General features: G+C 38.1%; 1 protein-coding gene across 3 annotated transcripts in view; it reads right to left on the bottom strand.

Moving 5' to 3' along the window:
- Positions 1–2931: 2931 nt before the first annotated feature.
- Positions 2932–25870, bottom strand: part of LOC138854801 (gastrula zinc finger protein XlCGF57.1-like) — an 84357-nt gene continuing 61418 nt past the window's right edge. The window contains exons 2-3 of one of the 3 annotated variants that reach the window (XM_070099895.1): positions 17587–17785; positions 2932–7594 (exon numbers count right to left, since the gene is read on the bottom strand). In XM_070099895.1, the coding sequence (XP_069955996.1) occupies positions 5002–5988 (987 nt within the window). In that variant the 5' untranslated portion in view covers positions 5989–7594; positions 17587–17785 and the 3' untranslated portion in view covers positions 2932–5001. Of the gene's footprint in view, positions 7595–17586; positions 17789–25870 lie in introns of all 3 variants that reach the window. The other 2 variants (XM_070099894.1, XM_070099893.1) reach the window with 2 other exon arrangements.

The raw sequence follows: 25870 nt of genomic DNA, 5'->3' as shown, positions 1-25870 counted from the left end.
ACACCCCAAAGTATGAAAAAAAAAAAAAATTTACCACATGAAATATTAATTTTAATACACACAAACTGACACTTACCTTTATTGAAGATCTGGTGATGATTGATGGGATGGGAGAAGGGGAGAGTGTGGAAGTTGTTAATGTTTAGAAGGGAAATCCCCTTCCATTAGGACTTGTGGTATCAGGTCATTTTCCAGGGTTACTTCCCTTCTTCTTTTAATGCCACTAGGACCAGCTTGAGTCACTGGACCTCTGTCGCACAACAAATCCGTCTATAGAGGTCTGTACCTCCCGTTCCTTTAAGATTTGCCTAAAATGGGCCATAACATTGTTATGTAAGTCACCAGCATGGCTTGCAATAGCTGTGTAAGGGTGATTTTCATCCAGAAAGGTTTGCAGTTCAACCCACTTTGCACACATTTCCTTAACCTTTGAAGTAAGCACAATGGATTCCACAACTGGCATAGGCATCTCAGGGTTAGCCCCAAACCCTTCAAAATCTTTCTTAATTTCCATACTAATTCTCACCCTTTTTATCATAGGGTTGGCACTAGAAGCTTTCGTGGGGCCCATGGTGACTTATTTTGCAGGTACAATCACTAAAAACGCTGTGATAATATGAAATGTTCCGATTGTATGCATGGATGCGACTGCACTGGCTGGATTGTAAACACTGGCACCCACGGGACAACTGAGGCGCGCTCAGGCCACACGTGGACGTTTCTCGAACGGATTGCGTTGGGTGAGTTTTTTAGTGTTAGCTGAGGCAAAATTTTTGCGTTAAAATGTATTGTTAGCTGGATTTAATGTTAGCTGATGCTATCGTTAGCTGAGGGTCCTCTGTATATACATCTTACGAGCCAGTGTTTTTGATGCATTAATATGCCAAAATTCTAGGGGCTTCAAATCAAGCGGGAGAAAGCTGGTAGGCTCACATGTGAGAGAATGAGTCTGTGTGGTCAGTATGCACAGTATAAAAAAATCCTGCAGCATGCAGTGCATGAGAAAAACTCCGACTGTGTTTTTTGGATTATAATGCAGACTTTGAGGTGTATTTTTGTATACTATTTATGGTTGTATTCTCGTTTTCTTGGTCTCAATTGATAGAATGGAAGATACATTACAGAAATAGAGATGATTTTGATTAGTTTCATGATGAAAAGTACGTTGAAATTGAGCTCAAAGTAGCAGATACGTTCGATTTTTGCCGATGTTCGAGCAAACAAATGATGTTACTGTTCAATACATTTCTAACTAGCCAGTCTAATATGCAGTAATGAATGGGTTGGCATTATTTATACAATTATTATAATAATGCAGTAGTCTGCATAACAGTATATCTTTTTTTTTTTTTTTTTTTTTTTTTTTTTATAAAAATTCAAAATGTAAAGCAAAAGTAATTTAAGAGGGGTCTGGAAACATGACTAATGAACAATACCTGTCTAACTGGCTGGTCTAATACATAGTCACAAATGGGTCAACATTATTTATACAATTATTACAATAATGTAGTCTGCATAACAGTAAATCTATTTTTTTGTGTGAACAAATATTCAAAATAAAAAGCAAAAGTAATAAAAGAGGGGCCTGGAGATGTGACTAATGAACAGAGAAAATGTTATTTTAGTGCCAGGAATGTCTGCGGTGTTCATTTTGGACCCTATTTTGAAATTAGCATTTTTTTAATTTGCGTGAAATTGGCAAAACTGTCAAATTCTGACCACTTTATTGGCTAGTTGAAATTGGTAAATGGGTGGTTTCTTGTACTCAATTGATAGAACAAATGGAGTTATAAAGAAATAGCTATGACTTTGGTCGACTGGAACAATGGAACTGGCCAAAAATAAGGCTCAAATTGGTTGAAATCTTCGCTGCGTATACTTCGCCAAGATCGCTAACTTTGCGAGAGCGTAATTCCCCAAGTTTTCCATCAAATTTTGTACTTTTGGTGTCATAGCCATTCTATATCATTTCATAAGAAAAAACTTTTTTTTTTTTTCGAATATTTTGCAACAGTCACACATTTCAGGATTTGGGGTCTCGATAGTCAAAGGGTTAAGACCCCCCGTATCATTTACTCCTGGTACCCCACATTTACCAACTATGTCCTTTACAACAGTCTCTCCAGCTTTAGCATTTAGGTCCCCCACAACAATTATTTTCTCATTTGATTCAAGACTCACTACACACTAGCTTAACATTTGTCAAAATTTCTCTCCCCCCTCTACACTTCTCCCTTCCCAAGTGAATAAACATGTACTATTACCCACTTTTAACATGCCAACCTTATTTTAATTCATATACATAATTCTTCCTAGGTAGTAGATTGGTAGACAGCAACCACCCAGGGAGGTACTACTGTCCAGCCAGCCAAGTGAATGTGAAACAAAAGTCTGTAATTATTTTACGTGATGGTAGGATTGCTGGTGTCTTTTTTGCTATCTCATAAACATGCAAGATTTCAGGTACGTCTTGCTACTTCTGCTTACACTTAGGTAACACTGCACATGCATAGACAAGCATATATATACACACCCCTCTGGATTTTCTTCTATTTTCTTACTAGCTTATGTTCTTGTTTATTTCCTCTTAACTCCATGGGGAAGTGGAACAGAATTTTTCCTCTGTGAGCAATGCGTGTTGTAAGAGGCGACTAAAATGCCGGGAGCAAGGGGCTAGTAACCCCTTCTCCTGTATATATTATTATGTTTAAAAAGAGAAATTTTCGTTTTTCTTTTTGGGCCACCCTGCTTCAGTGGGATACAGCCAGTTTGTTGAAAGAAGAACATAATTCTTGATTTTATACACTTACATTCCCTCTTTTCATTCCAAAATTGATAATTTAATATTACTGCTACTCCTTCCTTAGCTGTAATTTTCTCATGCATGTTAAATTAATAAATTTAAGTAATTTAAACACTTAAAACACTATATGATTTCTCATGTTTATTAATATATAAATTTACTAATATAACAAATACAGTGGAACCTCGGATGTTGAATTTAATTCATTCCAGACATCGATTCGACAACCAAAATGGACAACAACCAAAGCAATTTTTCCCATAAATAATAATGTAAATAGAATTAATCTGTTCTAGACCCCAAATGACAATATAATTTATTAAAAATGTACTATTACATAAAATTGTAAAAATGAACATGAAAAGAAACTAACTGAAATACTGTACAGTACATGAAAATTTACCATATTTCATGGCTTTTAAGACTTGTTTTAGTTTCAATGGCTCAGTATTGGACGTAACTGGGAGAGCTACAGCCCTCCCCACACTCCAAACTTATAGCTCCCATCACTGACCTTCAATTTATAGGACACAGAGTGGTTTTTGGAGACATTTTATGGAAAAAAAAATGTATCTAATAAGCCGTGAAATATTGGTAGCTGCCTCTTACCTGTCAGAGGAGAGCTAATAGCATACAGGACAGGAAGGGGTATGTTACTGCTTGGAAAGAGTCACCTTTTATTAATATATCAGGCAACTGTTGTGATGTAGTTTCTCTTCTTTGTCTCCCTTCACCACTAACACCCTGTTCTGGCTCACTGGTTCTGTGTGTCACAAAAAACTTGTCCAGTGAGGTTTGTTTCAGGCTCTATTTTAACACCTGTCTAAATTGTGACACTACACTGTCATTGTACATATTAGAGAGATGGATGGCCACTGCTTTGTCTGGATGGCATTTTTCAGCAAACTCCTGCACTTCACACCATTTAGCACACATTTCCTTGATAAGTGCAATGGGCACATCATCCCTTCCCTCCTCTTCTTCTGATGACAGCCTCTCCGCTGCAATCTGCTGCTGCTCCTTCTGAAGGTCTACTAGTTTTTCTGTGGTGAGGCCATTTCTATGCTCCTCTACCAATCCCTCCACATCATCTTCAGTCACCTCTAAGCCAGGAATACAATATCCTCTACCAACTCGGGCTCATTTTCAAAGTCTTCGGAATCCCTGGCTGTCACAAAGTCAGGCCAAAATTTCTTCACTGACTTTTCCTCTTTGATTACGTAGATCCTCTTGGGCACTTTCTTCCAGAAGAGGCCTGTCCCATGCTGTCGACTCATTGTCCAGTGCACATTCTGTGAGCACGTGAATCGAGCCGTTTGTGTAGTCAGTCAACAACCAAGAGAACGTGTGAAAACCATTTGATTTTTTTTTCAAATTCCTCATTTGAAAAGCGATTTGTTTGACAATGCAGTCAACAACTGAGATTCCACTGTACACATGTTAAACTATGCACTTTAAACATTTATGTAACTAAACCTGCTATGTGCTGACATCTAAATATTCTTTCTTTCAACACACCGGCCGTATCCCACCGAGGCGGGGTGGCCCAAAAGGAAAAACGAAAGTTTCTCCTTTTACATTTAGTAATATATACAGGAGAAGAGGTTACTAGCCCCTTGCTCCCGGCATTTTAGTTGCCTCTTACAACACGCATGGCTTACGGAGGAAGAATTCTGTTCCACTTCCCCATGGAGATAAGAGGAAATAAACAAGAATAAGAACTAGAAAGAAAATAGAAGAAAACCCAGAGGGGTGTGTATATATGTGCTTGTACATGTATGTGTAGTGTGACCTAAGTGTAAGTAGAAGTAGCAAGACGTACCTGAAATCTTGCATGTTCATGAGACAGAAAAAAGGACACCAGCAATCCTACCATCATGTAAAACAATTACAGGCTTTCGTTTTACACTCACTTGGCAGGACGGTAGTACCTCCCTGGGCGGTTGCTGTCTACCAACCTACTACCTATACATCTAAATATATTAATATTTATATATCTTACAGAGGCAGTGATATTTTACTCATCAAGGAAAATGGAGTTTCTGGACAGGGGATTTTGGCCTTCTGCTGGTTTACCTGTCCACCTCATAAATAATAAAAATAATAATAATGTTTACGTGTATTTCTTTATGCTGTACAAATAATATAGTTTAAATTAATGTATAATATGGTATACTGGCTCTTAGATAATCTAAACATTATATTTTCTCTTTTTCATGAATTTTAGTATGTTTTACTAAGTTGAATTTGCATGAAAAACCTTTTAGACATTCAGAACATTTAAATGGTTTTTCTCTTGTATGAACCTTTAAATGCTTTAATAAGTTACCTTTCTGTGAAAACATTTTTGAACACTCAGAGCAGTGAAATGGTTTCTCTCCAGTGTGAACTCTCAAATGTCTTACTAGTTCAGGTTTGGTTGAAAATCTTTTGGGGCACTCAGAGCACTGATGCCGTTTACCTTCTGAATGAATCCTCATATGTTTTAGTAGATCAGATCTCTGTGAAAATCTTTTTAAACACTCTGTGCACTCATGTGGCTTCTCTCCTGTATGAATTGCCATATGTGCTATTAGGTTGGGTTTGCATGAAAAATGCTTTAAACACTCAGAACACTGAAAGGGTTTCTCCCCAGTATGAACCCTCAAGTGCTTCAATAAACAAGATTTGTCTGTAAAATTTCTGAGACACTCAGAACACTGATGAGGTTTCTTACCTGTATGAATCATCATATGTCTTACAAGATTATGTTTCTCTGAAAAGTTTTTAAGACACTCGGAGCACTTGAATGGTTTTTCTCCTGTATGTATTCTCATGTGTTTTACTAGGCAATTCTTTCGGGAAAACCTCTTGAGACACTCGGAACACTGATACGGTTTCTCCCCGCTATGACTTCGCATGTGTGTTACTAGGTTCGACTTGTCGGAAAACACTTGAAGACACTCCGGACAGTGATACGGTTTATCTCCTGTATGGACCCTAACATGTTTTATCAGATCAGATCTGTGTGAGAATCTTTTGAGACACTCAGAACACTGGAATGGTTTCTCACCATTGTGACGTCTCACGTGCGTTACAAGAGTCGATTTTTTGGAAAAATTTCTTAGGCACACTGAACACACATGCTTCCTTTTCCTCGAATGAAGTTCCATATTTCTTGCTACATCTATGTCATGTGAATTCATTTAGCTTATTTAAAAAAATACAATAATTCTCACATAAAAATCTCAAACATTATAAGATAGTTATTCATTTAAAACCAATTATATAATGAAAACTTATTTCAGTATGTTCACTCTTTTTTCTATATTACAAGCATTAACATAGAAATAATTGTGAAGGATATTTTAAACATTAAACTGGTATGTTTTACCTTCAGTGAACCATTTTCTATATTTTAATATAATAATATACACTGCTAAACATCAAACATTAGAAAGATTAATCTCATGAGTATATATGCTACTGCTTAGTGAAGATTTTGCACAAAATTAACAGGATATATAGTCAAAGAAGTGAGTAAAACAGTATATATCCCTTTGATGAGTTTCGAAAGTTTACTCTAATCCTTATATAGATAGGAAAATTTTCTTTACTAATGGTGTATAGGTGTTAAACACACTTAATAATACTCCTAAAGTACTGAGGTTTAAAATTAACACACTAATTAAACAATATAACCACATTAATATGGTCACTATATTGTAGCTCTCAAATACACATTTCGCTTAAAGATTTTAGTTACATCTGAAATATTAAACAAGTTATTAATTCTCTAATAAAATATCTGTATATTAGGAAACAGAATATTGAGACACTTTCTGGTTATACACTAAAACTCATCCTTGTGGAACAAAATAAGGCATAACAACAGAAGACTTATTTAGAAATAATGATTTAATTTATAGAAAAGTAGAGTTATGTGAAAAAAATGAAACGCTAGAAGTTTTACTCTTCCATTATACCATAAAATACTCTATGGAATAAAAATGTAGAATAAAATTTTTGACAGCACTTTGGAAAATGATGTGATTTTGTGTTAATTTTCTTGCATGTCGCTATAACATATTTTATTAAACACTTGCTTTATGATTTTATTAAAATTTTTCATTATGGTTAATGAAATGGTGATCTAAATTTCTTCCATGGCATTAGGTGGCCAAATTACTTAATCAAATTTGAAAATACCTAAGGTGAACAATATTAGTCTAGTAATTACAACCAGGGATACACTGTGTTAACGAGACAGGGATACACTGTGTCATCAGTGACTCAGATGATAGGATGAACATCACTGAACTAGATACTCAAACTTCATGTGTAGAACTTCTCATGAATATGTCAATGTCTGCTGTGCATGACCGAATCTGAATTAAAGAAGTGATATATACATACACACACACACTGGCTGTTAAGTGCATTGTCTGGAAAAGTTAATTCACAGAGATGAGTTTATGGTTACAAAGTGTTGCCACACTGCATTATCCATAACACTTAAACTTTAAGATGCTGGGTGAATGGCACTGCAATCTGCTTTTTTAAACTAGTAATTTACAGATAAAGAACTGTCATTGTACCTCAGCTCCTTTAAAAATGCCAGAGCTATCTAAGGTATACCATTGCCCCTTTTCCCTATGGAGTCACCCTCAATAGTCAACAACCAGGTACCAATTTATTGATGGTGAACAGGGGCAACAAGTGGAGGAGACTTGCTCCACACATTTCTACTTGCCCTTAATTGAATCCAGGCCCTTCACTTGTGAATCGATGGCATTACAGAGTAATGATGAGCTGTAATGGAAGACAATGACTGATAAGTAAGGCTTGATTATATTTCATGTAAAGTACATAAGAAATGTTAAACATATCCTGCTAAAATATCCAGATTACCACACACTATGGTAACTTTATTCTACCATGAATGCTACACTAACTACTATTTAACATGATTATATTTAATGCACTATGGTGCGTGATATATAACCATGTTAAATTGTACATACAATACACAAATGACCCACACATAGGAGAGAAGAGCTTACGTTGACATTTTGGTCTGACCTGGACCATTTACAGAGTCACACTAACACAGTGAGGCAGCCAGTATACAGTGGAACCTCTGATCATGCCCATAATTCATTCCAAAACTCTGGTCGCGACCTGATTTGGTCATGACCCGAACCTAATTTCCTCAATGGATTATATGTAAATACAATTAATCCATTCCAGACCCCTATGAACTGTATGTAAATATTTTTTTAAGATATTTAAGCACAAAAATAGTTAATTATACCATAGAATGCACAGTGTAATAGTAAACTAAATGTAAAAACCTTGAATAACACTTAGAAAAACCTTGAACAACAGAGAAAACATTAAGATTGCATGAGTCCATTCTAGACTCCTACGAACCGTTTGCTGTAAACATTTTTATTTTTTTAAGAGATTTAACACAAAAAAAATAAAGTTTGGAAAATCTTTAATTATGCAGAATAATGTACAGTTTAATAGAGAAAAAACTTACAAAACAGAGAAAAAATACAGTATGGCCCCACTTGATATAGTATATTGATCATTTTGTTATATTATACATTGTTATGCTACAAATTTGTAAAACTATAATGCCTCTTAATTGAAAGGTTCAAATTTTATTGTTTAAAATACTTATTTGTACTTCATGTTGTACTTCGTTTATTGTAATTTTTACCACTGAATATATCATTGCTTAGTTAATCTTAAGTTAATTTTAAGCCTGCCCATAATGCTCTGCATACAAGGGGCTTTTGGCATGTACACCCAACTATAATTCCTTGTACAACAATGTATCATGTCTAAATAAAGTATTGTATTGTTATATGGCAGGTTAGGTTCCAGGCTACCACCACAAAATAAACATCACCAGAAAGCAGAACGCCAGTTTTTCCACTAATAAATGCATATAAATGCCAGATAACAAGTTTACACTAACATGTATTAAGTTAACAATAGAACTAGGCATTAAACAACAACAAAAAGTAAAATACACACAAAGTACACTCCTTATTTACCACAATTTCTTTTCCAGGAGGTAATTTTTCACAGTGGGGCCAAATACACCATAAAAGAAGTCCAGGAAAATTTCCTTGGTGACCCATGCCTTACTGTTTGATTTCCACATTACACTCAAATTACCCTTGATGATATTGTTTTTCATGAACACTCTGGGAGTGTCAGAGTGATACACGAGTAAAGGTTTCACTTTGCAATCACCACTAGCATTACTGCATAACATAAGTGTGAGCCTGTCTTTCCTTGGAGTGCTTTTTCCTCGTGAGTAATGTAGGTCTTGTTTGGCATTTTCTTCCAAAACAGGCCTGTTTCGTCACAATTAAACACTTATACGGGTTTTAAGTTTTCAGTCTCTATGTACTCCTTAACCCTTTCAGGGTTGGTGCCGTACTAGTACGGCTTGCACGCCAGGGTTGGTGCCGTACTAGTACGCATAAATTCTAGTGCCTTCAAATTTAGTGAGAGAAAGCTGGTAAGCCTACATATGAAAGAATGGATCTACATATGTGGTCAGTGTGCACAGTATAAAAAAAAATCCTGCAGCACACAGTGCATGAGAAAAAAAAACTCCGACCGTGTTTTTGGTTTAAAACAGTGACTTTGCAGTGTATTTTCGTATGCTATTTATGGTTGTATTCTAGCTTTCCAGGTCTCATTTTATAGAATGGATGACATATTATGGAAATTGAGATGTCTTTTATTGGTTTCACAATGAAAAGTACCTTGAAATTGAGCTCAAAGTAGCAGAAATGTTCGATTTTTTCCAAAGTTCAAGAGTAAATAAATCAAGGCATGTGTCCAATACACTTCAACTGATGAGTCTAATATTCTTTCAAGAGTGCACTGATATTATTTATACCATTTCTACAGTAAATCTTCTATTGTTTGTGAGAATAAAAATTCAAAGTGGAAAGCAAAAGAAATGTAACAGAGGCCTGGGGACGTGACTAATGAACAGAGGAAATGTTATTTTAGTGCCAGAAATGTCTGTCTTGTTTATTCTGGACCCTATTTGGAAATTGGCATCTTTTGAAATTTGTGTGAAATTGGCAAAATTGCCAATTTCGGACCACTTTATTGGATAGTTGAAATCGGTAAATGGGTGGTTTCTTGTACTCATTCAATAGAAAAAAATGGAGTTATAGCTAAATAGTTATGATTTTGTCGACTGGTACATTGGAATTGGCCAAAAATAGGGCTCAAACTGGGCGAAATCGCCGATGTGTAAACATTGTCGAGACCGATAACTTCACGAGAACATAATTCCGTAAGTTTTACATCAACTTTCATACTTTTGGTGTCATTATGATCAGGAAAAGATTCTCTATCATTTCATAAGAATTTTTTTTTTTTTTTCAGAAAAATTTCCAACCCTGAGAACAAGTTTAGGAGAGGGCCTGCCGACCATGAAAGGGTAAAAGTCCTGCACATATTTTTCAACCACCTGCAGTGGCAACCTCACCATGCCTTATCACACTGTGTATGCCACTATGATTCTTAAATCTCTCAAACCAGCCTTTGCTGGACTTAAATTCATCAATATCATCACTATTTGGAGGCATTTTCTTAATGAGATCATCATGCAACTGCCTTGCCTTTTCACATATCATTGACTGATAACTGTTTTTCGTTTATCCACACCAACAACAGTCTCTCCACCTCTTCAGTTATTTGTGATCTCCGTTTTGAAAACATACTTGCACCTTTCGCAAAAACAGCTTCCTTGATTGCCTTTGTTTGCCAAGATAGTAGTGATGGTTGAATGAGCTTTGGTATATAGCCTTTCCAACTTGGACATATGCACTCCACTTTCATATTTTTCAATGATCTCTTTCTTCATTTCCATTGTAATTCTCACCCTTTTTACCACAGGCTTGGCACTAGAAGCTTTCTTGGGGCCCATGGTGGCTTATTTAGCAGTTACAAGCACTAAAAACACTGGAATAATACAAAATATATCTCAGGTACATGTGGGATCGACCGAAATGGCTTGTAAACACTGTGATGCTGGCTGTACATGGAGTCTTGGAGTGGCTGGGCCCGCTCATGCTGTGCTCCGGCCACATGGACACGTTCGGGACAAAAGCCATTAGACGAGTTTTTTGTCATTGGTAGAGCCAATTTTTTGACGCCAAAGAGCACCGTTAGTCAATTTTGGCATTATTCGATGCTGCCGTTGGCTGAGGGTCCACTGTAACTCGGTTAAGGGCTTTCGTCCCGATTGTGTCCGCTCGGCCTGAGTGGGCCCAGCCACTCCATGACTCTGTGTACAGCCAGTGTGCCATTGTTTACAAAGCCAGTGAGGGCAATTACAAGCGTACATGCGACATATTTTGTATTATTCCATTGTTTTTAGTGCTTGTAACTGCTAAATAAGCCACCATGGGCCCCAAGAAAGCTTCTAGTGCCAACCCTGTGGTAAAAAGGATTAGAAATACTATTGAATTCAAGAAAGAGATAATCGCAAAGTACAAGAGTGGAGCGTGTATCTCGGAGTTGGAAAGGTTATATAATAAACCCCATTCAACCATCACTACTATCTTAGCCAACAAAAAGGCAATCAAGGAAGCTGTTGTTGTGAAAGGTGCAAGTATGCTTACAAAACAGAGATCGCAGATACTTGAAGATGTGGAGAGAATGTTGTTGGTGTGGATAAACGAGAAACAATTATCAGGAGATAGTGTTTCTCAGTCAATAATACGTGAAAAGGCAAGGCAGCTGCATATGGATCTCTTTGAGAAAATGCCTCCAACTAGTGCTGATACTGGTAAATTTAAGGCCAGCAAAGGCTGGTTTGAGAGAATTAAGAATTGTAGTGGCATACACAGTGTGATAAGGCATGGTGAGGCTGCCAGTTCTGACAAAAAAAGCAGCTGAAAAATATGTGCAGGACTTTAAAGAGTACATAGACACTGAAAAATTAAAACCCCAACAAGTGTACAATGACACTCCTGTGTCCCATTTTAGGGAAATCTTAGAGACATGAGAAACAGAGCTCTCTGGACAGATATTTTGTGCAACAGGGGTCCGGTGACTCTCAAGCTGGTCTTAGTGGCATTAAAAAACAAAGAAGGGAGGTAACCCCAGAAAAGGACTTGTTACCTGAAGTCTTTATGGAAGGAGATTACCCTTCCAAACAATAGTACACCTACATCCTCTTCCCTCCTCCTATCTCATCACTCATCAATAAGTCCACAAGAAAGATAAGTGTCATTTCAGTATTGTTTATTGTGCATGTCTCATTGTTTTCTGTGTAGGGAAATGTATATTTCATGTAAAAAAATTATTTTGTTTAATACTTTTGGGTGTATGGAATGAATTAATTGGATTTCCAGTATTTCTTATTGGGAAAATTAATTCAGCTAAAGGCTAAATCGGTTAACCCTTTAAGGGTCGACAGGTCCTCTCAGAAACTCGTTCTCAGGGTCGGCCAAACTTAAAAAAAAAAAAAAAAATTCTTATGAAAAAATAGTTTTTTTTTTTAAATATTATAGGCTAAACAAAATTTTTTTACCATCAATACTTAGAGATATGGAGGCGTGAAGTGATGAAAAAGGGGGACAATGTGGCAACACCGCCGATTGCCGTCTCCCGGTATTCTTTTATTTACTTCATGTACTAATTTCTATTATTTTTTAATTTTTCTTTTTCCAGTAACTTTTATGGCCTGTGAGACCAATATGATCAGTATTTTGTAAGTTTTTTCTTTTTCAATACTACACAATAAGGGCATAAACACTCTTGTCATTGTTTTGTTTATAAAAAAGATTTACACAAACAATATGAAATGTTTTTTATTACTATTTTTCTATATTTTATATACACATATACAGCCACAGGGAATGCTTCTAGAAGTTCTGCAGCCTGTGGAAGTCTTTGAAACATGGTGTCATGCACAGTGGTGTTTTACACTCCTCACACATAAAACGAGTGTCTCTGTGTTGTTGTGGGCGTTTTTTGTATGGCACAGATGTAACACCTCTTCTGAGCCTTTTCCTTGAATGCAGTAGCAGGCAGTTTTACCAGGAAGTGATCACCATGCTTCAGACGAGAAGGTAGTTGTTGATAATTTGGTGGGCGGTCTATTGCAGGTGTTCTTCCTTGGTACTTGAATACTATTTGTCTGATGACAGACAAACAGAATTTGCCGTATTGTGGTTTGTTTCTGGTCCTCATCTTATACATATTATAAGCATTGAGCATGGAAATGTCCAGAAGATGGAAAAAAGAGTTTTATGTACCACTTATAACTCTTGTGAACACAATCAGCAAACCCAATCTGCATGTCACATTTGTCCACTGAACGCATATTGAAGGTGTAATCAATCACAGCTGCAGGTTTTAGAATGGGTTCATTGCTCTCTCTATGCTGCCTGCCAGTGTCTGCCATTTCATCAGTGTGAACTGATGACAACAGTGTGACATCTCGTTTGTCATGCCACTGAAATGCCATGATGTCAATGGCAGCAAACGCCTGCACCTCACCTCTACGAGTGCCAGTGTCAAACCTGGGCATGTTTCCAATTTACACGCACTGTGCCACACACATCTGTCATGTTCACTCGCAAAAAATCACTGAGTGAGGGGCTTGTGTACCAGTTATCAGTATATAATATATGCCCCTTACCAAGGTATGGTTCTATCATTGTTCTAACCACATCACCAGAGATGCCCAATAACTTCCTGGTATTTTGCAATGTGTAACTTCCAGTGTACACAATAATATCGAATACTAAACCACTGTAACAATCACAAAACACAAGCAACTTGTGAAGGCTTACTCAGCCCTGTAGCAACTTCAGACAGTATTACCAAGGCTGGCTCCTCCTCAGGAAAATTAATGAATAGAAAAAGAAATAATAATTCACAAAGATAAACACTTTATTATTTAGTAATGCAAAGATAAAACAGTGAAACATGAAGGTGTATCCTATTTGAAAGAAAAATGAAAAATGAAATGAAAAAAAAATGACATTAGAATTTAACGCTAATATGTACAAGTAAATTGGGGCGTCTGGTTGATGTTGACACCGTCTTGTAGAAATTGTAGCCATTAATGATGGGGGGGGGAGGGTCGCAGATGTTGAGAGACAACCCAACGGCTAGTTCTTCACAGAGTCTATAGTCTTGAATAGTCTGTCTAGATGACAGGAACGCAGGTTCTTAACCACTGCAAAGATGAGGGCTAGTTGTCTGCTGTCGCCTACAGTTAATCAGGCAGGTAGATCAAAAAGTGACTTAAAAAAGGTGGTGATTATCTTAAAAGTCTCATGTGGAGCTTAAAACTGAAAGGACTAAGTTTATTATTGGTCAAAAGTGAAGCTTTCAACCAATATCCACTAGAATAGGAGCAGGCTTTTACTTACAGTTGTGCTGGGAGCTGTGAGTCGAGTGATTACTGTTTGGCCGGAGCCCCACACGTCACCTTGCGGGGTGGGGAGAAAGGGGGGGGGATAGCGGGAGCTAGACTTACCCTACCTTAGCAAGTAGCCGGCAATCAAACTATCGTTACCATATACTAGCGTGCTACTTCTATCTGTTGAACTTTCCCTCACACTCCCCCATACCAAGACTTCTAGTCAAGGAGTATAAGAAGAATAGGCGAGGAAAAAGATCTAATACGAAGTCGCGTAAGGCAACAAATCTACTGACTGTCACGACTTAACCAGTCAGAGAAATAATTGGATGAACCATTGATATACACAATATGAAACTTAAAAGCTTGAAGTGCCAATGTCCACCTTAAGAGGCGACTGTTGGTTCCCTTAAAAGTTTCTAGGTATATCAAAGGTCTGTGATCCGTTTCTAAAATGTAATAAAGTTGGTAGAATTACCGACAATATGTAAAGTAAAAGGACACAAATGCAACTAATGTGACATTTTATTGTGGCAACGTTTCGCTCTCCAGGAGCTTTATCAAGCCTAATGGCTTGATAAAGCTCCTGGAGAGCGAAACATTGCCACTATAAAATGTCACATTAGTTGCATTTGTGTCCTTTTACTTTACGTTTCTAAAATAAATTCTTTTCCCAGTAAATAAAATTTAAGTTTGGAGATACCCCACACAAGGGCCAAACATTCCTTTTCTATGGTGGAGTATCTCGTTTCTGCAGGAGGGAAGTTTTAGATTTAATAAATATACAGGAACTAGGAGTGTGTGTATTTTGTGCAGTAAGCACCTGACACCTATTGCAAGAACTATGCTTCTTTGTAACCTGAGAGTACATGCTTGGCCAAAAATAAATGTGCTTGAGTTTATGCCACGTCTTACGATGAGCCAAGTGTTCGGTCACTGGCAAATCATGAGCCATTTGAAGAACAGTCTCTCGACATGGTTTAGGAAGAACAAGGAGGGAATAATCTATCGCTGAAGAATGAGATTTAAATACAGATTTATATAAGATACCATTAATATATTCGAACTTATGAGATACGTATCTCCCGTGGATAACTTTGTTGTTAAAAGCTTGATTATGACAATCCCGAAGTGAAGGGCAATCGCGCTGTAAATTGACAGTCATCCTTGGACCTAAAATCTGGGGAAATAAAAGGACTTACGGTGGGAGAAGAGGAGGTAGGAGAAGCTGGGGTTATGGTGTGAGCCCTAGTCAAGACAATGAGAGTGCCGGAGACAATACCCTTACTTTCACCTGACAAGTGGACAGATGATCCTGCTACCTCACTATCGAGAGCAGTATCATCTGTTTCCACCCCCAAATGAACAGTACGAGACACTGCAGCTTCTGGTGTGGAATTGTTAAGGGGCTTATTTAACTTGCAAGGAAGAGGAGCTGGAAAACTTAGATCCACGGGTGGTGACGAAAGATCCGCCTCTGAAGGAAGAATGGCACCTTTAATGTTACCCACTATTATAGAACAAGTAATTGGGGCTAGTACTGCATTAGTCCAACCGGTGAACCATTTAGTTTTCAAGTAACAACGTATTGTAAGGAAAGTATTTTCACGACCCAAGTAATCTGAAAGAATAGAGGACACACGAGAAGTTTTAAAGTAAGGGAACAGTTTGTCCGAAATTACGATGCACGTACATCCAGTGTCACGTAATATGTCTGAGACTTTTATACCATTAACTGCTCCTGAACAGATGGGTGCTTGGTCATTACCGTCAACAAAACATCTACCAACTTTCTCTATTTTCTTGGAAGGACAATCTGGACGTTTATGTGCGATACCAACACACCGATGACATGTTGGTATAATAGCTGGTGACTTTTTCTACTGTAGGCTTCTTAATCTTTGGTTCAGGTGAACCATTGCCCTTAAGGTTCGATCCCTTTAGGTCTTTATAGGAATTGTGAGCCTCAGCATGCAAGTCAGTGGCCTCAGCAACTTCCTCAGCTTTAATCACATTACGTTCTCTAATGAATGTTCATATCTGGTGGGAAAGAGCTGTCAGGAACTGGTCAGCAACCATGAAGTCTCTAAGAGATTCATAACTGTGATCAATTCCTGAGCTCTCTATCCAAAAATCGAACAAACGAAAGAGTGTTACCTGTAACTGCTGAAAGTTTTGGCCATGCTGTAAGGTGGCATACCTGAAATCTTTCCTATAAGAATTTGTGTTTTTTTTGGTATGCTATAAGGATTGCCTTCTTAAGTAGGTAATAATTACATATGGTATCCTGCGACAAAGTTGCATAGATATTCAAAACTGTACCAGAAAATAACATACCTAACCTGGTAGCCCAGGTGTCAGCAGGCCATTCACAGAGGGTAGCGGTGTTTTCAAACCTAATAATGTATTAAGTAATGTCTTCACCCTCTGTGAAGAGAGGTAAATTAGGTGTTGGAATATGTGCACTAGCTGCATGATGTTCAATTACTCCTTCCTCTAATTGTTGTTGTGTAAAAGTTAACTTTTTATTCTCTAATTCAAGGCGAGATTTTTCAAGCTCACGATCTTTCTGTCTCGCAGTTCATTCTCTCTAGCTTTTTCCTCACGTTCTTTAGCTTTTTCCTCAACTTCTCTATCTTTTGCTCTTTCCTCAAGTACTCTTAACCTAACTTGTTCCTCACGTATTTTAGCTTGTTCCTCACGTACTTTAGCTCTCTCCTCATGATCAGGTCTATCATGCTCCTTTTTGACTTCTCTCTCTCTTTCTAACTGTCTATCTTGATTTTCTCTTTCAATTCGATCTCTCTCCTTTTTCTCCTCTCTCTCAAGGTTCTCTCTCTCCTTTCTTTCTCTTTCCTGGATCTTAGCGCTAATGAAAGCTTCTAAATTCTTCCCCGTTATTCCTAACTTACTCCCAGTATTCATCCAAAACTGGTATTCCTCCATACTTGCAAGAATAACTTAAACTACCAGGGGAAAATGAAACGGATATATCAAAGAAAATGGAGGGTTCAATTCCTGCTCCACTCAAACTGTAAATAAATCGAAGGGTTCGATCCCTGCTTCGATTAAACAGTATGTGTGAATGAAAACGGAGGGTTCTATGCCTGCTCCGAGCAAACAGTAAGTAGAATGGGGTCCCTTGACCATCCAATCTTCTCACCAACAAAAAATCAAGAGTGCCCTACAACAGTTCCCTTGATATAATAAAGAGCTCAATGAAACAATTTGTCACTGGAAAATCTCAGGTCCCTAGAGTCTATTCCTCCAAATCGTTTCAAGCTCAAAAAATAAAGGTGACAGAATTAACTAGTATATCCTGCCTTGACTTGACTTACAATAAATTGAGACTATAACAATCACCAAATCTTTTAAATACCTGTACTGTAGTCCTACCATAGAGAATGATTACTCATGGCTGGTGGTAACCGTCTGTGGTATTCGGCGTTGAAGTTTCAATGGTAGATTCGAGATGGAGTTGAATCTTGATTCAGTAGAGTTGATCCTGGCAAGGTCGCCACTTGTGAAGGCTTACTCAGCCCTGTAGCAACTTCAGACAGTATTACCAAGGCTGGCTTCTCCTCAGGAAAATTAATGAATAGAAAAAGAAATAATAATTCACAAAGATAAACACTTTATTATTTAGTAATGCAAAGATAAAACAGTGAAACATGAAGGTGTATCCTATTTGAAAGAAAAATGAAAAATGACATTAGAATTCAATGCTAATATGTATAAGTAAACTGGGGTGTCTGGTTGATGTTGACACCGTCTTGTAGAAATTGTAGCCGTTAATGATGGGGAAGGGGGGGTTGCAGATGCTGAGAGACAACCCAACAACTAGTTCTTCAGAGTCTATAGTCTTGAATAGTCTGTCCAGATGACAGGAATGCAGGTTCTTTACCACTGCAAAGATGAGGGGTAGTTTGCTGTCGCCTACAGTTAATCAGGTAGGTAGATCAAAAAGTGACGTCTCCGGACTTTTGCAAAAGTCCTTCTCCTTCAACACTTCTCGTTGGTTGGCAGGTGACCCGATCTGTCATTCCAAGCTGGAAAGAGAGACAGGTTACCCACTGCTTAAGAAATCACTCTCCATGATAAGTGTAAGATACTTAAAAAAGGTGGTGATTATCTTAAAAGTCTCATGTGGAGCTTAAAACTGAAAGGACTAAGTTTATTATTGGTCAAAAGTGAAGCTTTCAACCAATATCCACTAGAATAGGAGCAGGCTTTTACTTACAGTTGTGCTGGGAGCTGTGAGTCGAGTGATTACTGTTTGGCCGGAGCCCCACACGTCACCTTTCGGGGTGGGGAGAAGGGGGGGGATAGCGGGAGCTAGACTTACCCTACCTTAACAAGCAGCCGGCAATCAAACTATCGTTACCATATACTCGCTCGCTACTCCTATCTGTTGAACTTTTCCCTCACACAACTTTATACCAAAGTGTTTCCTCTTGCTTGGTATGTACTGCTTGAAAGAGAGTCTTCCTTTGAACAGAATCAAAGACTCATCAATTACAAGCTTCCTGAAGGGATAAAAATACATATTGAATTTCACTTTCAGATACACAAACACATGCCTAATCTTATATAACCTGTCGTTTCTGTCAGGCCTGGTTTTGTCTGAGAAGTGAAGCATACGTAACATTAGCACAAATCGATTCACTGGCATTATTTCACTGAAACCTGGGGTTGCAATCAGGCGGTCTGCTGACCAGTATGATTTCACTTTGTGCTTATACACATGTGGCATAAGCATTATTGTGGCAAAGAAAAGATACATCTCAGCCACAGTTGCCTCCTTCCACTGGTGTAGATGTGATTTTGGTGAAAGTATTGTGTTTGCCATGGTGTACTCATAGTATGTGTTGCTTTCCATGACATACTTTCGATCAGGGGTTTGTCAAAGAATAACTCGAAACATTCCAGTTCAGTGGCATTGTTCCCAAGTGTACAAGATGGCCGTATTCCACTTTGGCTGTCATCAAACTGGTGGGCATTTGGAACAAAATTGCTAGCTTCCTGCCAATCCCAGGTGCGGTCTGCTGGTGGATACTGGACAATGACAGGTGGTTGTGGTTGTGGAGGTTGTGGTTGTGGAGGTTGTGGTTGTGGAGGTTGTGGTTGTGGAGGTTGTGGTTGTGGACGTTGTGGTTGTGGAGGTTGTGGTTGTGGAGGCTGGTGTGGTGGGTGGGTGGGGGATGGTGGATTTTGTTGTAGATCAGCTGAGGCAGCGGCGTGGGTGGCAGCGTGGGTGGCAGCATGGCCCACTGCTGGTGCCTCACGGCCGTCACCACCACTACCACCACCATGCACATTTTCCATCCCAATTGCAACACTATCATCGTCATTTTCACTGTCTGTTCCTGTTGTACAGCCACGAGATGTATTCCGAGATGTACTCCTTCCCCTTGGAATAGCATATGGCACACTACCAGAGCGCATATATTGTCGTATATACTAACGCTTCACTGGGGAATATTGCACTTCACTATCACTACTGGAACTGTTTTCAAGAACTTGTAGTTCATAATCACTATCACTATCATCACAAATGCTCACATCTGAGTCTGGGATTTGAAAAAATAGGAGTTTCCTCTTTGATTCTGGTACAACTGAATGTGAACAAGACGGCCCAGCACCAGAGGTGGAAGGGTGAGGGTCGTCTGGGTTTCCCTCACTATTACCGATATTATGGTCATTAGTTTCAGTCAAAACCTCACCAAAACCTTGAAACTCATCTTCACTGGCACTTCCATCTGTATTAGAACTGTCACTGGGAAACAAAAGTGTCCCAATTCGCCGAGGAGTGAGGAACTTCTTACCGCAAGGCATGGTGGACATTGTGTACTAAGATGGCATTCCCACAATGCACCACTGGGTCCCAGATTTTTTTTCTACTGCGCACACCAACCACACAGACCCATTCTCTCACATCTAGGCCTACCAGCCTTTTCCCGCGAGATTTGACGGCGTTAGAATTTATGTGTACTAGTACGTCAAAAACCCCTGCGCCTAAGCCGTACTAGTACGTCCAAAACCCTCAAAGGGTTAAAGGCTAGCTATCTGGAACGGATTAATGGCATTACCCGAGGATCCACTGTAATGGCTTTTCATTTAATTTAAATGAGGAAAATTGATTTGATATACGAGTGAATTGAGTTACGAGCTAGGTCATGGAACGAATTAAACTCGTAAGTCAAGGTTCCACTGTATGTATGTACAGTAGGGCCCCACTTATACGGCAGGTTAGGTTCCAGGCTACCGCCGTAAAGCAGAAATCACCATAAAGTGGAACACCTTCTTTCCCACTTATAAATGCATATAAATACTAGATAACAAGTTTACACTAACATATATTAAGTTAGCAATAGAACTAGGTATTAAAATACAATCAGAAAGTAAAATACACATATAGTACACTCATTACTTACATTAAAATATTTGTAGTCTTAATCTAGGGTAGTATTTATTGTAAGAAATCAAGTGTGGTGCATATGGTAGCCAGCCAAGCTACCATACCAGGCCAACCCATCCACACATAATATTCTATGACATTTAAGCATCATAGAGCGATAAAATGCATATACAGTTCACTCATTACTTACCTTAAAATATTTGTAGTCTTAATGTAGGGTCTGAGGTAAGTAAACGAGATAAAATGAATAAATTAGAGAGAGAATGAGTACTTGAGAGAGGACAGGCGCGGAGTTATGTAAACAAACCAAGCGAACACCAATTTTGTAAAAAAACCAGGTGTACACATCTGGTTTGTGTACAAGTTACATTGTGTACAAGTTGTCTCTAAGTTGATATGGCAGAATAAATAAAGAGGAACACTCCCATTCTCATGTAACACAATTTTTAGAAGAAATGGCACTCTGAGTGAAGACATACAAAAGGAATAATTTTCTACAGTTACGCTCAGTAACACATTTGCTCTTATGTTGGACTAAAGAAAACGTTATTCTTGCCATCACTTGTACAAATTGTCTGGCTACCACATATCATAATTATGTTCATTTATTCTACTCTGGGGTGTATTTATCATCTTTATATATATCATGTTTATTATATAATTTAGGGTAAGATTATATAAGTTAGGGTAAGATATAAACAGCTATTGGAGGATAGATGGGCTAATGAGAGCATAGGCAATGGGGTCGAAGAGGTATGGGGTAGGTTTAAAAATGTAGTGTTAGAGTGTTCAGCAGAAGTTTGTGGTTACAGGAAAGTGGGTGCAGGAGGGAAGAGGAGCGATTGGTGGAATGATGATGTAAAGAGAGTAGTAAGGGAGAAAAAGTTAGCATATGAGAAGTTTTTACAAAGTAGAAGTGATGCAAGGAGGGAAGAGTATATGGAGAAAAAGAGAGAGGTTAAGAGAGTGGTGAAGCAATGTAAAAAGAGAGCAAATGAGAGAGTGGGTGAGATGTTATCAACAAATTTTGTTGAAAATAAGAAAAAGTTTTGGAGTGAGATTAACAAGTTAAGAAAGCCTAGAGAACAAATGGATTTGTCAGTTAAAAATAGGAGAGGAGAGTTATTAAATGGAGAGTTAGAGGTATTGGGAAGATGGAGGGAATATTTTGAGGAATTGTTAAATGTTGATGAAGATAGGGAAGCTGTGATTTCGTGTATAGGGCAAGGAGGAATAACATCTTGTAGGAGTGAGGAAGAGCCAGTTGTGAGTGTGGGGGAAGTTCGTGAGGCAGTAGGTAAAATGAAAGGGGGTAAGGCAGCCGAGATTGATGGGATAAAGTTAGAAATGTTAAAAGCAGGTGGGGATATAGTTTTGGAGTGGTTGGTGCAATTATTTAATAAATGTATGGAAGAGGGTAAGGTACCTAGGGATTGGCAGAGAGCATGCAAAGTTCCTTTGTATAAAGGCAAAGGGGATAAAAGAGAGTGCAAAAATTATAGGGGGATAAGTCTGTTGAGTATACCTGGTAAAGTGTATGGTAGAGTTATAATTGAAAGAATTAAGAGTAAGACGGAGAATAGGATAGCAGATGAACAAGGAGGCTTTAGGAAAGGTAGGGGGTGTGTGGACCAGGTGTTTACAGTGAAACATATAAGTGAACAGTATTTAGATAAGGCTAAAGAGGTCTTTGTGGCATTTATGGATTTGGAAAAGGCGTATGACAGGGTGGATAGGGGGGCAATGTGGCAGATGTTGCAAGTGTATGGTGTAGGAGGTAGGTTACTGAAAGCAGTGAAGAGTTTTTACGAGGATAGTGAGGCTCAAGTTAGAGTATGTAGGAAAGAGGGAAATTTTTTCCCAGTAAAAGTAGGCCTTAGACAAGGATGTGTGATGTCACCGTGGTTGTTTAATACATTTATAGATGGGGTTGTAAGAGAAGTAAATGCGAGGGTCTTGGCAAGAGGCGTGGAGTTAAAAGATAAAGAATCACACACAAAGTGGGAGTTGTCACAGCTGCTCTTTGCTGATGACACTGTGCTCTTGGGAGATTCTGAAGAGAAGTTGCAGAGATTGGTGGATGAATTTGGTAGGGTGTGCAAAAGAAGAAAATTAAAAGTGAATACAGGAAAGAGTAAGGTTATGAGGATAACAAAAAGATTAGGTGATGAAAGATTGGATATCAGATTGGAGGGAGAGAGTATGGAGGAGGTGAATGTATTCAGATATTTGGGAGTGGACGTGTCAGCGGATGGGTCTATGAAAGATGAGGTGAATCATAGAATTGATGAGGGAAAAAGAGTGAGTGGTGCACTTAGGAGTCTGTGGAGACAAAGAACTTTGTCCTTGGAGGCAAAGAGGGGAATGTATGAGAGTATAGTTTTACCAACGCTCTTATATGGGTGTGAAGCGTGGGTGATGAATGTTGCAGCGAGGAGAAGGCTGGAGGCAGTGGAGATGTCATGTCTGAGGGCAATGTGTGGTGTGAATATAATGCAGAGAATTCGTAGTTTGGAAGTTAGGAGGAGGTGCGGGATTACCAAAACTGTTGTCCAGAGGGCTGAGGAAGGGTTGTTGAGGTGGTTCGGACATGTAGAGAGAATGGAGCGAAACAGAATGACTTCAAGAGTGTATCAGTCTGTAGTGGAAGGAAGGCGGGGTAGGGGTCGGCCTAGGAAAGGTTGGAGGGAGGGGGTAAAGGAGGTTTTGTGTGCGAGGGGCTTGGACTTCCAGCAGGCATGCGTGAGCGTGTTTGATAGGAGTGAATGGAGACAAATGGTTTTTAATACTTGACGTGCTGTTGGAGTGTGAGCAAAGTAACATTTATGAAGGGATTCAGGGAAACTGGCAGGCCGGACTTGAGTCCTGGAGATGGGAAGTACAGTGCCTGCACTCTGAAGGAGAGGTGTTAATGTTGCAGTTTAAAAACTGTAGTGTAAAGCACCCTTCTGGCAAGACAGTGATGGAGTGAATGATGGTGAAAGTTTTTCTTTTTCGGGCCACCCTGCCTTGGTGGGAATCGGCCAGTGTGATAATAAATAATAAATAATAAATATATAATTTTGAAAAAACATAGATGGCTTAATGAAAATGTGTATATTAATGTAATATACGACATTCAATGACTCAGTGATTATTATTATTATCATTATTACTAATATGGCATCACTCTTACAAGTCATCTGGCTACCACATCTCATATTTATGTTTATTTATTCTACTGTGGGGTGTATTTATCATCTTATATGTTATGTATCATGTTTATTATGTAATTTTGAAAAAATATCATAGGTGGATTAATGAAAATGTGTATATTAACCCTTTCAGGGTTGGCAGGCCATCTCCTAAACTTGTTCTCAGGATCAGAAATTAAAAAAAAAAAAAATAATTTTTTTTTCTTATGAAATGATAGAGAATCTTTTCCCGATTGTAATGACACCAAAAGTATGAAATTTGATGGAAACCTTATGGAATTATGCTCTTGCGAAGTTAGCGGTCTTGATGATGTTTACGCATCAGCGATTTCACCCACTTTGAGCCATATTTTCAGCCAATTCCAATGTACCAGTTGACAAAAATCATATCTATTTTGCTAGAACTACAGTTTTTCTATCAAATGAGTACAAGAAACCACCATTTACCGATTTCAACTATCCAATAAATTGGTCAGAAATCGGCAATTTTGCCAATTTCACACAAATTTCAAAAGATGCCAGTTTCCAAATAGGGTCCAGAATAAACAAGACAGACATTCCTGGCACTAAAATAACATTTCCTCTGTTCATTACTCACGTCCCCAGGCTTCTGTTACATTTCTTTTGCTTTCCACTTTGAATTTTTATTCTCACAAAAAATAGAAAATTTATATGACATAGAAAATTTATGTTATGCAAACTACTGCATTAGCATAGAAATGGTGTAGAAAGGGTATAAATAATATCAGCACACTTGTGAAAGAATATTAGACTCACCAGTTGACATGTATTGGACGCATGGCATGATTTGTTTAACTTTGGCAAAAATCTAACATTTTTGCTACTTTGAGCTCAATTTCAAGGTACTTTTCATTGTGAAACCAATCAAAATCATCTCAATTTCCGTAATATGTCTTCCATTCTATAAAATGAGACCAGGAAAACTAGAATACAACCATAAATAGCATACGAAAATACACTGTAAAGTCGCTGTTTTAAACCAAAAACACGGTCGGAGTTTTTTTTTTCTCATTATGCACTGTGTGCTGCAGGATTTTTTATACTGCGCACACTGACCACATAGATCCATTCTTTCGTATGTAGGCCTACTAGCCTTCTCTCGCTAGATTTGAAGGCGCTAGAATTTATGCATACTAGTATGGCACCAACCCTGGCATGCAAGCCGTACTAGTATGGCAACAACCCTGAAAGGGTTAAAGTAATATACGGCATTTATACTAACTTGGTGATTATTATTGAGTATTATTATTATCATTAATTATTATCAAATGTGCTGATATTATTTATACAATTATTACAATATTGCATAACAGTAAATCTTCTATTTTTTGGTTTGAATAAAAATTCATTATGTGAATAAAAAATCAAAATGGAATTCATTTGTAAAGCCTGAAAACGTAACTAATAAACAGAGGAAATGTTAGTTTAGTGCCAGGAATGCCTGCATTGTTTATTCTGGACCCTATTTTGAAATTGGAGTATTTTGAACTTTGCATTAAATTGGCCAAATTACCAATTTCCAATCACTTTATTTTGTAGTTGAAACAGTTGACTTGGTGAATTCTTGTGCTCAATCGATAGAATAGAAGTAATAATAGTGAAATAGCTAAGAATTTGGTCGACTGGAATAATGTAATTGGCCTAAAATGGGAGTCAAAGCCCGCAAAATCGCCGATGCATAAATATCGCTGACACATCAAAATTCATGAGAGCATATTTTTGTGAATTTTCCATCAAGTTTCGTACTTTTTGTTTTATTACTTTCAGAAATAGATTCTCTACCATTTCATAAGAAAAATAACAAAATTATTTTTTGAAAATTCTTGGACACTGGTGCATACTTTGAAATTTGGCCTCTGGACCCTGAAAGGGTTAAAATATTTATAGGATGAGAGGTGAGTAAATGAGATTAACCCCTAAACGGTCCAAACGTATATATACGTTCTCTCGCGTAGCGCCCCAAACGTATACAGCAGGGCCCCGCTTTATGGCATTTCACTTTACGGCGTTCCGCTAATACGGTCATTTCA

The sequence above is a fragment of the Cherax quadricarinatus genome, chromosome 70 (genome assembly GCF_038502225.1).
Source record: "Cherax quadricarinatus isolate ZL_2023a chromosome 70, ASM3850222v1, whole genome shotgun sequence".
Taxonomy (NCBI): Eukaryota; Metazoa; Arthropoda; class Malacostraca; order Decapoda; family Parastacidae; genus Cherax; species Cherax quadricarinatus.
This window is presented reverse-complemented; position numbering and strand designations above follow the sequence as displayed.